The sequence below is a fragment of the Monodon monoceros genome, unplaced genomic scaffold, assembly GCF_005190385.1.
Source record: "Monodon monoceros isolate NGI ecotype Baffin Bay Population unplaced genomic scaffold, NGI_Narwhal_1 Super_Scaffold_21, whole genome shotgun sequence".
Taxonomy (NCBI): Eukaryota; Metazoa; Chordata; class Mammalia; order Artiodactyla; family Monodontidae; genus Monodon; species Monodon monoceros.
Genome location: NW_021703778.1, coordinates 70,298,492 through 70,313,061, shown reverse-complemented (window position 1 = coordinate 70,313,061; position 14,570 = coordinate 70,298,492). Strand labels below are relative to the sequence as shown.

At 36.4% G+C, this 14,570-nt stretch overlaps 1 protein-coding gene across 5 annotated transcripts in view; it reads right to left on the bottom strand.

The window, feature by feature from the left end:
• The window catches only part of MAP2K5 (mitogen-activated protein kinase kinase 5), a 278,521-nt gene that overhangs the window by 194,173 nt on the left and 69,778 nt on the right, over positions 1 to 14,570 (bottom strand). For all 5 annotated transcript variants that reach the window (XM_029238396.1, XM_029238395.1, XM_029238397.1 and 2 more), the window contains one exon: positions 2,304 to 2,343. In XM_029238396.1, the coding sequence (XP_029094229.1) occupies positions 2,304 to 2,343 (40 nt within the window). The remainder of the gene's footprint in view (positions 1 to 2,303; positions 2,344 to 14,570) is intronic.

Sequence of the window (14,570 nt, the reverse complement as noted above, 5' to 3'; positions counted from 1 at the left end):
GTTTTTGCCTTCACTGCCAAGAAGCTCAGGGCTAAACAAAAAGTTTAAACACAATAATCATATCTACTCAAATCATTCATTCATTCAACTCAGTTTGAGCATCTAGTATGTGATTTTATAGAATCGAGGGATACAATACAATACAGTCCCTGCTCTGTAGCTCAGTTTTATGGTCAGGTCTAGTGAATAGTATATTTGTAAAGCCCTACTGTTTTCATTTATTGAAAGTCTCTACTTTAACAGCTCTTTTTTAAATGTGTCCTTTCTTTAAAATTGCGTTTAATCCTTTCCAGAAACAACTGTTAGCCACACCCAACTAAATAATCATGCAGAAGAATTTTAATATCAGCCTAGGTTAAACATAATTCAAAATGTATGAAATTATGAAAAATTATAATGCACTTGCAAGGCCAAATAGTAAGTTTTGGGGGGTGATTTATAGCAGTGCTCCCCTCTCCTGGAATAAATAACCTAAAGTTGACTGTCTTTAAATACACCACTGACAACAATCTAAAAGTTTTGACATCGGAGGAACAAACAGATAACTAGATAAAAAGGAAAATAGTGTTGGAGTTGGTGGAGGTGTCCTCTGAATGAAGAGGGAGCTCAGAGAGTACAGAAAGAACAACCCAATGACGAGCTGGTACCACAGAGCTGTACTCAGTGAACTCAGGGGAAGACTGAGGTGGAACCTGGCCTCTACAGGACCTACCCTGGAAACTGTCTGGACTCCAGGGTCCTCCTCTTTAAAATGTGGGCCATGACAGATGATCTCTAAGGTCTCTTTCAATTCTACAATTCTGTGAATAGTTTGGCTGGAATATCAAAGAAAATATCCCAAGAAGGAGCTCTGTGGTAGTGCCTCACCAAAAGCTATTTGAGTTGTTAAAACTAGACTTGATAATACACGTAACACATTCTAGGTGCTGTATTAAGTGTGGTATGGAAGACCTGAGTCTCAGTTTTGGTTTAACTTTACTAAAAGGTACAACCAATTGCAATTTAAGTGTTCTGATTCTTAGTTTCCTAGATAAGATAAAAAGATACAGAAATATATACTATGCAAGTATTGGGGAAAGAGACTGAATTCTCACTATGGTTAGCTAAGAAGGAATCTTGGAGGAGATGGACCTTGAAAGGATAGGTGGAAATCAAAGGGATGGGCAATGGTAATAACTTATATAAAGGCTACAGGGTATAGCAGAAAACATGTGCTTTGGAGGCTGATGGATTTTGTTTTAAATCTTGGCCTTGGCTCTTCCATCTGTGTGACCTTGGACAATTCAGTTTTCTGAGTCTCAGTGTCCTCAAATCTAAAATAATAGGCTTACTTTATAGTTTTAAGGATTAAAGATAATAGCAATATAGAGTCTAGCAAAGCCCAGTTTGGAAGTGGAGTTCTATGGAGTTAATTTGAGGTAATAAAGGTTTCAGTCAGAGGTGCAATTCAAGAGACTCCATTAGGGAAATCTGAGATAAAATGATGGGAAAATCAAGCACCAGCAGCCAATGCCAGAGATTAAATCCAAAGTAGCTCGGGCAGGACTGGGATCTTGAAGTACGGCAGGGATGGGGTGTGACCATGAACACAGTGGAAACAAGTAAGGAGCATCTAAGGTAGTTGCCTAGAAGATCCCTGAGTTACGCGCAGCTTCACTCTGTTCGGGCTGCGGTGTTAGGGTATCTCAGGATGCCATAAAGATGTAAAGAAGCGAGGCAGACATCATAGGCTTTATGTTGTACACTATTGGGGCTGGGGGAAGAGGGGTGCTAAGAGGGGTGTCAGATCGGGGATTCAACTTCTCAACTCCAGTGGCAGAGTGAAAGGTACAGTGACGAAATTATTATAAAAGTCCAGGTAGGAGGTATGTGGGCCTGATACAAGGCCAAAGCAATGAGAATAGAAAGAAAGTGACACATGGACCCATTTCAGGGGAAATTTCTGACAGGATGTGGTGACTTACAGGATGTGGCAGATGAAGGAAAGAAAAGAGTGAATAACTACTAAGTTTTTGAACTGTAAGATGAGGAAGACAGTGATGCCACTGAGCCGGGAACACAGAAAGAAGTGTAGGTGACGATGATGAGAAGAATCACAATTCGAGGAGCTTACAACTGAGCATTCGGAGGCACTTAAAAGACGTGAATGTCACAACAGGGCCAGAGCTTCCATCACCCACCACCCAAACCTTAAAGCACTTCATTTCTTCTTTGACAATACCTGTGACTCAAGCTAAGGGGGCTTGGGGGCAGGGAGAGCATCAAAAATTTCATGAATTTCATAAAACTTATCCAGCACTTACCTTTACAGCTAATATTTTCCCACTTGGAACATGATATGCTCTACGGAAAGATAAAAAAAATAATAAAATCACTTGGGATCACTAAACAACCTACCAAGTGGTTAAGGACATAAATGTATATCTGAATACATCCTCAGCAAGGGGATATATGATACTTTCAAAGAACACTAATAACAGCAGTAATTTACATTTTCTATTGAGCTTAATGGTTTACACAGTGATTCACTATGTAGTACCTTAAAATAACCCTCTGAGGTAATGCTGATATAATTATACAATTTTTAGAGCCCAGAACTCTGAAGCATAGAGAAGTTAAGCAGTTTACCCAATGGCACGAGTCAGTAAAAGGCAGAACTAGACATTAAACCCAAGTCTTCTGGCTTCAGATCCACAGCTCTCTGCTAAGCATGGTACAGAGCCACATAAAATGGGAGGTTTCCCGTTTATCTCAGTTATATATACAGATAAACTACATCCCTACATTTCATCAAAATAATCTCAAAACACATGGCTTAAGATATAAATTCATGTACAAGGTCATACAGTTACAAGGCTCAAGTATGAGGTTCATCTTTTCCTAAAGCTGGCATCTCTCAGTATTTTTTTAAAAAGCTACAGAACAGAGGCAAGCTCAAATGATCAGATACAGTGAAATAATTACAATTTAAATCAAACAATATGAATACATTCATTTATGAAAAAGAGTAAGAGAATGTTTGCAGAAATAAAATATCATTACATCTCATCAAGACCCTTTGTATTGAAATGAAATGTGTATGCATGCACTGCAAGGAATGCCATTCTGACCAACTATCCAAAAACAATTTGCTTTATATAAAAATTTCAAAACAAACCAAATAACATAAACAAGCACTGTTATTACAAGTCCATATAGGTATAAAGAAACAAATTAGTTTGGAAGAACTAAAATCTTGCTCCAGAGATTTTACATATTAGCCAAGATCCAATTGATCTTCCCCTCACCCAGTTAGTGTTAAGATGCAAGTGGGGTAAGGAAGATGCGAGGGGATGGAATTTAGCTTCTCAGGAATTCCCCATCCTTACATGCCAAGTTGCTAAATAAATTTACCAGGCTCCCAATTTTTACTGGGTAATGACCTAGTAGTAAACATTGTTCATTCCTTTTATTTTTTAATTGAGATATAATTGACATGTAATATTATATTAGTTTCAGGTGTACAACATAATGATTCAATATTTGAATATATTGTGAAATGATCACCACAGTAAGTCTAGTTAACACCCATCACCACACAGTTACAAAAATTGCTTATTTCATAAAATAAAAACAAAACATATATTTCACTATTATCAAAATGAAAACATCATTTTCTGTTGTTTTGGCACAAATATTCATTTTTAACACCTTTATTGAGGTATAATTATATATGGTAAAATTCACTTGTTTTAAGTGTACAATTCAAGATTTTTAGAAAATTTACAGAGTTGTGCAATCACTGACAAGTGTTTTTAAAGTGACTGACTTAAAGAAATCGTTCAGTTATTAAGAACCTACAAGTATTTGTAACTTTTCACATATAAAATGTTATAAAATCAGGCATGACTAAGAAAAAACATATATATCAACATTAATGTATATATCCATACATAGGACTGTTATAAAAAATTCATTCTGCTTCTCCTACTTGAGTGGACAAAGGTTAAGCCTATTATGGAAGGTAAACTTAGCCTTTATTTTATCAATTAATTGTAGAGAAATTCACGTATATCTCATTTAAAGGAAAGGTAAGCTTATAAAAATCAGCAATTGTTCACTTTACCAAAGAGTACTTTAATCTGTATAAGTGTCTAAAGACTTTCTCTAAACACCAACCTCCCTAGTATATATAAATACTATTAAATTATAAAACTTAAATTATTAAAAAATTTTTGTACTTTGTATAAAGTGATACACATTTTTAAAGTGGAACCCTTATATTATACTGGTTTTACAACAAATTACCAGTTACTTTACTACCTATGATAACATCAAACTTTTAAAATGTGAAACTACATGTCATGATTTGATTCATGATATATCTGAACTCATGTAATAAATTAATATATAAAAACTTACATAGTATTTCTTCTCAGTGCATGACAGAGAAGTTTGTTGGACTAAGCCAATTTGAAGTTATGACTTGAAGGAATTTAGTAACTTTATTCCAGGTAATATAATATGTAACATTTAATAATGACATATTATTTTTCCTCTTGAATTATCATGGTCTCTTCCAATTTCAACATTATAAAATACTAGATATTAGGGCTCCCCTGGTGGCGCAGTGGTTGAGAGTCCACCTGCCGATGCAGGGGACACGGGTTCGTGCCCCGGTCCGGGAGGATCCCACATGCTGGGGAGCGGCTGGACCTGTGAGACATGGCCGCTGAGCCTGCACGTTGGAGCCTGTGTTCTGCAACGGGAGAGGCCACAACAAAGAGGCCCGCGTACCACAAAAAAATAATAATAATAAAATAAAATAAAATACTAGATATTAGAATCACTAACTGAAGGCTGAAATGTAAAGATAAATAGTTGAATGCATACACAAGGATTCAAAAGTTGTAAAAAGAACAGTGATGTTACATTGGACAATGAGTACACCTGGATGTTTTAGACCAACAGGAGCGATACAGAAATGATTAGCAAATAATCTAGTATATATACCATACTGGACAGTTTGGCAACTTAATTAGCTTGTCAAGAAAGCCGATCTCTTTTCCAAAAGAAGCGTCTCCTATTTCCACGTGAATTAAAAGCAGAGGCTTGATGATTTAATTATGATGCATGTTAATTCATCCATGGAAGTTTGGGTTCGATTTCGAGCAATAAAGATGCTGTGTGGTTTGGTTTACAGTGCAATGAGAGTACCAATTTAACACTTAATCATCAATGAGAAGTGGATGACAAAAGCAGTGCCAGGTATGAGTCCAGTGTGTCCCTTAACTTTGCAAATGCCATTCTACCCAGAGAAAAGGAATTTGTTTATTTTCAGTGGATACTGCATCTCAATTGCCTTGACCTCAATTGTCTTGATCTTTCTCAACACTGTAAAGTGATTAATGAAGTTTGAATGGAGGCTCTGGTTACACCAAAAGACAACTATACACCTCTGCATTGTTTTAATTAACCGCTAACACTTCAAATTAGTTTGTTGCCACAGTAATTACCTGTTCCAATGAGTGCACAGAGGGAGTATTTTTATAAGTTATTTTTAGTGCTGAGTCCTTGAGCGTTCCATTTTGTTTGTGACCAGCACAGAGCTTCTGGGAATAGTCCCAGCCCTTAAAATTGAGCACACAATATATATACACTTTAGGATTGTAAAAGCTAAGTAGCCTGGTATAAACTTTTTGAGTTTTTAAAATAACAAGGAGACCAGCAAAAGAGAACATCTATACTTTCCACACTTTACTTTCCTTTTCTTCTGGGAAACATAGGTTCTATGTGACTGGACAAAAAAGTTGGTACCAACCTTTAATTTTGGTAGAGTACAAATTCAGATAATAAGTTGAGCAAATAGGTAATATAAAGAACTGTCTTATCTAATCCCTTCCTTTTGCAGTAGAAACATCTAAAAGCCGGGTTAAAAAACTTGTCCAAGCTTATACAGTTAGTCAATGGCAAAGACAAGACTGGAACTGAGGCAGAACATATATATTCTAGGACCTAAAAAAGTATGTGGTAATGTTTAAGTGTTCTTAACTGCATTCTAGAACAGGGGAACTCATAATTCAAAACTTACAAAGGTGCTGACCTATTTCAATCAGGCTAAGACCACCACACTGAATCTTTCCAAGCAAGGAATCTTCTGCAATCACTGCCAATCTACTAGGGGAGGCAGAAGAGTGAGAGTTGTAATCTCTAAGTCACTGCCTTAGTTCTGATGCTAGCTCTGACACTTCTTCATGTGAACCTGGCCTGTTATTAAACCTCACCTTGTCTCAAGTGCCTCAAGTCTGAAAAGGGGAAATCAGTCCCTACGTTATAAACTTGTGACGTTCAGTGAGATAAGGAAAGCACGTAGGACAGGGCCTGGCACGTAGTAAGCGGGCATTACATGTTAGCTAGAAAGTTTTCAGGGTAGCTGGGTTTTTAAAAACCCACTAAAACAGGCTGAAAGGCAAGAGTTATCTCTGTGCTTTAAGACTCAGGCTATGTGCTCTACAAACGAAGGCTAATAAAGCTTTAACAATGAAGACGGGCAAAAAGCTGCAATATAGCACTTACTGTTAAGAAAAGAAAGTAGTGTTACATCATGGTGAACCAACTGTGAAAACAAAGAATTAGTCATCTGAAATGCTATGGCTATACCATGATTCAAATTCTAAAATTTCTTACCATGCTTATCTCTTGACCACTAGTTAACTTAATTACACTCAGACAGGTGTGATAAGTGCCACATTCCAGGTATTCATCTTAGCAGAAACACCATTGGACAGTAACTGTTGCTAAATGAGAAGCCTAATTTTTTATTCTCCTTGGATTAATAGGAAAATATAAGCTACCTTAAAACATCCACACAACTTCCTTTAATATACACCCTCATAGACTATAACATTTTGAGGCCTCTCCTAGTCTTCAGACTTTAGTATCTCTGTTATAACCCCCAGCACACTGCAGAAAAATTGTTTATATGTCTGTTTTCCATACTGGGCAGGGACACTACCATGTCTTAATCACCTTTGCATTCTTTGTGCTTTGCACAAGTCCTGGCCCATGATATAGGTACTCCAAACTTAATACATGTTTGACAAATGATTATTACTTCTGGATGAAAAAAGTTTATGTAATTGTTGAATAAAGCAGAAATATATTTAATTAATGCATTTAATTAACTGAATGCATGTAGACATTCTACATGCATTTAACTAATTAATTCAATAATCTTATGAGTAGGAGCAGGAGTTATTCTTCCCTAGCTTTACTGTGATATAATCGACATACAACATGAGTAGAAGTTATTATCCTCCCCACTTAGATTTCTAAGTGCTGAATCAAAAGTCCTTACAAGGATTTCAGGATCTGGCCCTTGATTACCTCACTAATTTCTGCTTCTGCCAATCTCCCTTATCCACAATACTCACTCTGCTCCACCAAACATCTTTCTGCTGCAGGCCCTTTGCACCTACACTCAGCCTGGACCACTCTTCCTCCAATATCCACTTGGCTTGCTCTATCACTTCCTTCAGGTTCAATGTTACTTCTTTGACTATCTTACATAAAACAGCCCATTTTGTCTTTCTTTATTTTTATAGAATTCATCAACACCCTACACAATTTATTTATTGTTTGTCTCATACCACCAGAAAGCAAGCACTGTGAAAACAGGGACATTTTTTGTTGTTGTTCACTACTGTACCTCTAGTGCCTAACACTGTGCTGGGCACATTTTATAAATATTTGTGGAATGAATGAATTTCCTGAACTGCTATAGGTCTTTTTATTTTTTTTATGACAGTTTTGTTTTTCTAGGAAATTGTCCATTTTCTGTTTTCAAATTTATTGTCGTAAAGTTATTCATTATATCCTCTTTTTTTTTTTTTTGCGGTACGCGGGCCTCTCACTGTTGTGGACCCTCCCGTTGCGGAGCACAGGCTCCAGATGCATGGGCTCAGCGGCCATGGCTCGTGAGCCTAGCCGCTCCGCGGCATGTGGGATCTTCCCGGACTGGGGCATGAACCCATGTCCCCTGCATCGGCAGGCGGACTCTCAACCACTGCGCCACCAGGGAAGCCCATATCCTCTTATTTTTGAAGTCTCTGCCTAGAATTATGTCCCCTTTTTAAATTCTAATTTTATTATTTGTGTCTTCTCTCTGTTATACTTGAGCAATTTTTCCAAAAATCCCACTGTTGGTTTTCTTGAATTATTAATATTTCTTTCATTTTAATTTCATTAATTGTTTTCTTTAGTATTCCTTTCCTTCCACTTTCTTTGGGTTTAACCCCTTCCCTTTAAAAAAAATTATTGATTTAGATGTTAAACCTATTTATATCCAATTTTTTTCTGACATATATACAAAAAACTATCCTTTAAGTAAGCCTTGGACTGCAGCTCATGAGTTTTCATATATGATATTTCTTTACTGTTCAGTTGTAAATATTTTTATCCCATTATGATGTGTTACATGACCAATAAATTATTCAGATGTGTGCCTTTTAATTTCCAAATGAATGAGAGGGTTAACATTATTATTTATTTCTAAACTAATTGTATAGTCAGAAAAAGTGACCCGTATGTTACAAATTTAATTGAGACTTGCTTTGTGCCCTAGTACATAATCAGTTCTTAAATAAGTTTTCTGTACCTGAAAATAATGCATATCTTCAACATGACTGATAAAAAGTGCTCTATGATCATGTGGTCAATTTGTTCACTATGATGCTAAAATCTTCTATACCTTTTTTTAATTTTGGTCAGATTGATCTGTTGATTACTGAGACACATTCTACCACTATAACTGTGGATTTATCAAATTTTCCTTGTAATTCTGTTAAGTTTTTTGCTTTACATATTTTAAGGTTACGTTATTAGTTATATACAAGCTTAGGTCTATTATGTATTCACAGTCTTTTTCTTCTATCATCATACAGTAGTCCTTTCTATCTTCATCCCTTAAAAAACCCCAGAAAACAAAAAAACACAAAACTTTCTGCCTTAAAGTCTGCTTTGTCTTGTGTTAATATAACCACAATAGCTTTCTACTGATTAGTTTTTGCCTGGTATCTTTTCCCCAACCTTTTCCTTTCAACCTTTCTCTGTCTTTACGTTTTAGGAATACATTCTAAAATAGTCAAAAATAGTAGATAGCTGTATTTTTTAAAGTTTCACTTGACCAATCTACTAACTGGCAATATCAGTTGACATATTTAATATACTTATTAATACAGATTTATTTCTACCACCTTATTCATTTATTTTACACCTCTCTCCCTCTACTATATTGGATTATCCCTTTATTCCCTCTATTTGTTTCGAAGTTATACATTCCATTCATTATCTTTCAGTTGTTACCCAAATGTTTTTAAATCATATCTGACTTAACAAAATATAAAGTTAATTGCTATCCCTATTCTTCTCTCAAACAATATAAAAATCTTAGAATGCTATAATTCCAATCAGCTCTTCTCATCTTGTATTATTTTGTCCAGTCTTTTTGTTTGACTTCATTTTTTTTTTTTTTTTTTTGCAGTACGCGGGCCTCTCACTGTTGTGGCCTCTCCCGTTGCAGAGCACAGTCTCCGGACGCGCAGGCCCAGCGGCCATGGCTCACGGGCCCAGCCGCTCTGCAGCATGTGGGATCCTCCCAGACCGGGGCACGAACCCATGCCCCCTGCATCGGCAGGCGGACTCTCAACCACTGCGCCACCAGGGAAGCCCTGACTTCATTTTAAAGCCCCTAATCACTACAACTGTTGTTTTGTAGTCACATTTATCTAAACAGTCACCATTCTTTCTTTCATTTTATTCCTTTCTGGATTCAGTTGGATTCAGTTTCTTTCTACCTAAAGCATTTCCCTCAGTTTCAAACTAACTCTCCCTCCTTCCCTATCAAACTATCTTTTTCTCTCTCCCTCTGTCTACACATATAGACACACATACATATTCTTTTATATTAATTACTGAAGATGTATTTATTTTGCCCTCACTCTTGAATGATAGTTTAATTGAGACAATCATTCCCTTTTCATCTTTTGAGTATACCATTGTCTTTCAGCTTTCATTACTATTGTTTTAAGTCTGCTGTCCTCCATTTGCTGGCCAATAAATGCCACTGAAGATTCTTGGACAGAAAGGTGATATGATCAAAATCCTTATTCTGGCTGCATATTACCACAATACTACTAGAAATGAGGAGAAACCAGAGAGAGCAAGGGGCACTTAGAAAGCTGTAAGTCTACATAAGAGGTGGTGATATGAACCTATGTAGCATTCACAGATATGGAAAAGGGGAAATAGATACAAAAGATTTTGGCCAGAGATAATTTAGGAAACATGGGGATTAGGAAGCTGAATCTAAAATTTCAAGCTAAGATCATAGGAGAATTATAGTGCTTATTAACAGAAATAGAAGAATCTTACCTAGTTAGCCTTCGACTACATAATCCTGCACTTTTAAGCTCCATGAGGGCAGAGATCACACCCACTTCATTCAACAATGTGTATAAAGCATGTAGAACAATACTTAGCACACAGTAGATACTCAATTATTTAGGAGTTAATAAATAAATGGGGCAGTCAGGAGAGAGGAGAAAGGAAAAAGGAAACAAGAGGAACTAACAATTCCTGAGAGTCCACAGAATTATTCTAATCTCTGTATGATGTATGTAACATAAGCCACATTTCACAGATAATAATAGAAAGACTCAGGGATATTAAGGTGATAAGAATTCATGAATGGCAGATACAGGATTCAAATCCAGGTCTATTTCACTTCAACGCTTGCGTTCTTTCCAGTATAGACAGGCTATACACAAGGAAACATTTGAAATAAGTTTACTTTAGAATATTGTGAATGTTGAAGGTGAAATTCAGAAAAAGAATGCATTAAAATTCCACCTACCATATTCCCTACCCTGTGGTTTATGTGGCTGAATTTATCCATCGGCATCAACTACTCTGATGCTTTATATGTCACATGTTGCTGTTATTATTATTTTTCTTTAAAACTGTTATGTAACGTCACTAGTGTGTGCTTTAACTATACTGTAAACTCTAATTACCAAACTATATTGCAAATTCTTAATACAGGGTCTGTGTCTTATCCTATTTTATAGTAAGTTTCAAGGTCAAAGTCAAGGTTCATTCTCTTCATTGCTGTGACCCCAACTTCTACCATGGTATATGACATACTCTCCTCTTAATTTATGTATTTAATAAATAATGCATGTCTCCAACTGCCAAGCACTATGGGGGTATTGCAGCTGGAATAGAGAACAAACCAGACAAGGTTCCTGCCTTCCTGAAGCTTACTTTCTGATGGGGGAAGAATGACAATAATCAAATAAATATAAAATATGTCAGGTAGTAGAAGTGCAACAAAAAAGACTAAAGGTAGGGATATAGAGTGATCAAGATTAGGGGCATTTTTTTTAATACTATGAGTGGGAGGAGTTAGGGAATGCCCCTCTCATTAGGTTATATTTGAGCAGTAAAGGAGCATACCCTTTAGATAGCTGGAAAAAGAGGACTTCGGGCAGAGGAAATGTTAAATTCAAAGGCTCTAAGGTGCAAGTGTGTGTTTGACACGTGCGTGGAAGTGGAATAAGCAAGAGGGCTAGTTGTTGGAGACAAGGTCAGAAAGGTAATGGAAAGACAGACTGTGTAATACCATTTAGGCCATGGTGAGGACTTTGGCTATCATTGTGAATGATACAAAAAGCCATAGGGTCAGGGGGAGAGCTTATATTTTAGAAAGATCATCTTGGCTATCGGGTGGAGAGAACTCCTTGTAGGAAAGCAAGGACAGAAACTAGGAAACTAGTTGGGAGGCTACTGCAATAATCCTAGCAAAAGATAACAGAAGCTTAGAATATAGTGGTAAGTCAGAGGTGGTCAGCTTGTTGAAATAGTTTTAAGGAAAAGCCAACAAGATTTGTGGGTCAATACGATGGATGGTCCGAGAGAAAAAGAAGGAAGAAGAATGACTGGAAAGTTTTGGTCATGAGCAACTTGTAGAACAGAGTTTCCATTTACAGATTAGAAAAACTGTAGAAGGAACAGGTTTCAGAGGAAACCAAGAGTTCAGGTTTGGGTAACTGTGAAATGCCTAAAAGACATTCAACTGGTAATTAGATATGAGTCGGAAGTTCAGGACAGAGGACAGGACTGGAGATATACTTTTGGGCTTCATCAGCATATACATGATATACAAAGCCATGGAACTACAAAATCTCACTTAGGAATTAAATTAAATAGAGACGAGGTCTGAGGACTGAACCCGAACCACTCCAAATCCAGAAGTCAGGAAGATGAGAAGAAACGAGTAAAGGAGACGAGAAGGTACAGAAAGTAAGCCAGCAACAGAACCCAGAGAACAGTGCCGCTGAGGCCCTGAATGTTGGTGTTAACATCTCTCATACTGCCAAGTGCAGTACCTTGCCCAAAAGAACATATGACTGATTTCAAAAGCAATATCTGGGGACAAATGCAATTAATCTTACTATTTTCTATTTGAAATTTTAAAGATGGGTCTAGTACAATACACAGAAGGCTAGAGGTGTCCCTACCTTCATCTAAACCCTAACGAGAAGCTATTAAAAGATAGATCAGTCCAAAAAATCTGAATTCCTATAAGAATCTTTAAAAGTGAGTAAGGAAAAGAAAAATTTGAAAACAAAATGTTAAAAAGTCCTACATTCACACAGGACATAAGGGAGAAGCAACCTGTGTTCATATTCTAACATCTGGTTCCCCACACAAATTTATGTCATGCATAAGATCAACTGCATCTGTATTTTACAATGTTTACTGAAATTATTTATGCTTAGAATCTCAAATTCTAGGAGAACCTAAAAAATATGAATCGGCCCAGCTGACTCCTGTTCACAAAATAAATAACCTAGAGCTGATCATATATTTTCTGATAAAGCTTGTACAATCCCACATAATTAAAGTAGGCATCTAATTTCTACCATGCTATTCTGCATATTAACTTCTGAATACATTCTAATCAAATTATTTTCAATTATGAGGAGAAAGAATTTACAATAGGGACTATCTATGCTTCTCTAGTGATTGTGATAATTTAAGAATGGGGGGATGACCTATTACCCCACTGTAAATATTTCACACTTCAGTGTAACTGATAATATGATATGCGATAAATGTCAATTTGTTAGTAAAATGGTCACCAAAATGAGAAGGGAAATACGACCCCACACACACACTTTTTTGCCTCTTGGAGCAAGGATCTCAAGAGTAATTGCGTGTATGATGACTTTTAATCATGATGGCAAAACAAAAACACTGAAATAACAGCATTGCCGTTGCCCTGTGAAGGGGGCAAGGCAATTCTTTCATGCACCATGTGGAATAAATGCCACTGACTTAAGTTCCACTTCTCACATAGCATACTTTATAAAAGGTTAGTGAAAAGAGGGACACAATTACTCTGTGAATTATTTATAGAGCACTATCAAATGCTGGAAATTCTCCAAATGGACAGGAAACCTAACAAAACAATCCAGCCACTAAAATGGAGAAAGCAATAGTTAAGATTTGGCTTAAGAAATACATATATACACAATTAAAACAAAAATCTTTTGTTATTTTGTGAGATGTTTTTAAAACCGTGGATGTTGTCTTTTAATGCAATGACATGCTTTCAGTAACCAAATGTAAACTAGCTATGGTTTTGAAAATGAAAATTTTGTTTTATTGCTTGATCTTTTTAGAGATTTGTTCTCTTGGTAGGTTTCTTTGGGGGAGGATTTTACCAATATGTCACATACCAAAATAGCCATCCACAGAAAAAAATTCAAATAGTTTGAGGGAAATCAACACTGACAGTTGTTGCCTTCCATAACAGACAAACACATTAGCCAGGCTCTAGCTGTTAAAGTAGGAAATCCAAAGTAAACAGCAGTTATAAAAAGCTTTTATATAAACTGTACTAGTTCAAATAGCAGTCTATGCCAACCTTCCTTCTGTCTAAAAACCCATTACAGATGCTGACTACTGACTGTAAAATAATTTATGGTTAAGCAACAGGGCTCCCTAGACTGTTTAAGTATCAAATCAAACATGTCATTAGGTCACAGATATTAACAACTCTTTCAAGATGCTAATCATACATAGGGCTCACAAATCAACCTGATGTATAATATGGGGAACCTGGCAGGGGTAGAAAGAGTTTTGTAATCAGAGAAAAGCTACCATAACTCTATATCTTATGATTTCTTCTTCTTTCTATTTACTCTGGTTATACGCTCCTTTTTACTCCCACACCTGCCTCAAAGTTAACATGGTCATCACTGCCTCCATATTTCTTCCGTAAGTTGATACGGCCTGATTCAAGCCTTTAACATCAACTAGAGTAATGTCTTTTAATATATGGCCTAAGTATCTTTGAGATCAAGGAAGCTACAGTCATAGTGATCTCTTGATCAAATCTTCTGAAAGAATGTAATGGGCAAAACGGAGAGGCAAGAGAAAGCCTAACGATGAAAATGAAAAAAATGAAGCAATACATGTGGGGGAAAAACAGGAGTATTCGTGAGGATTAACTAGCTAGGAAACTT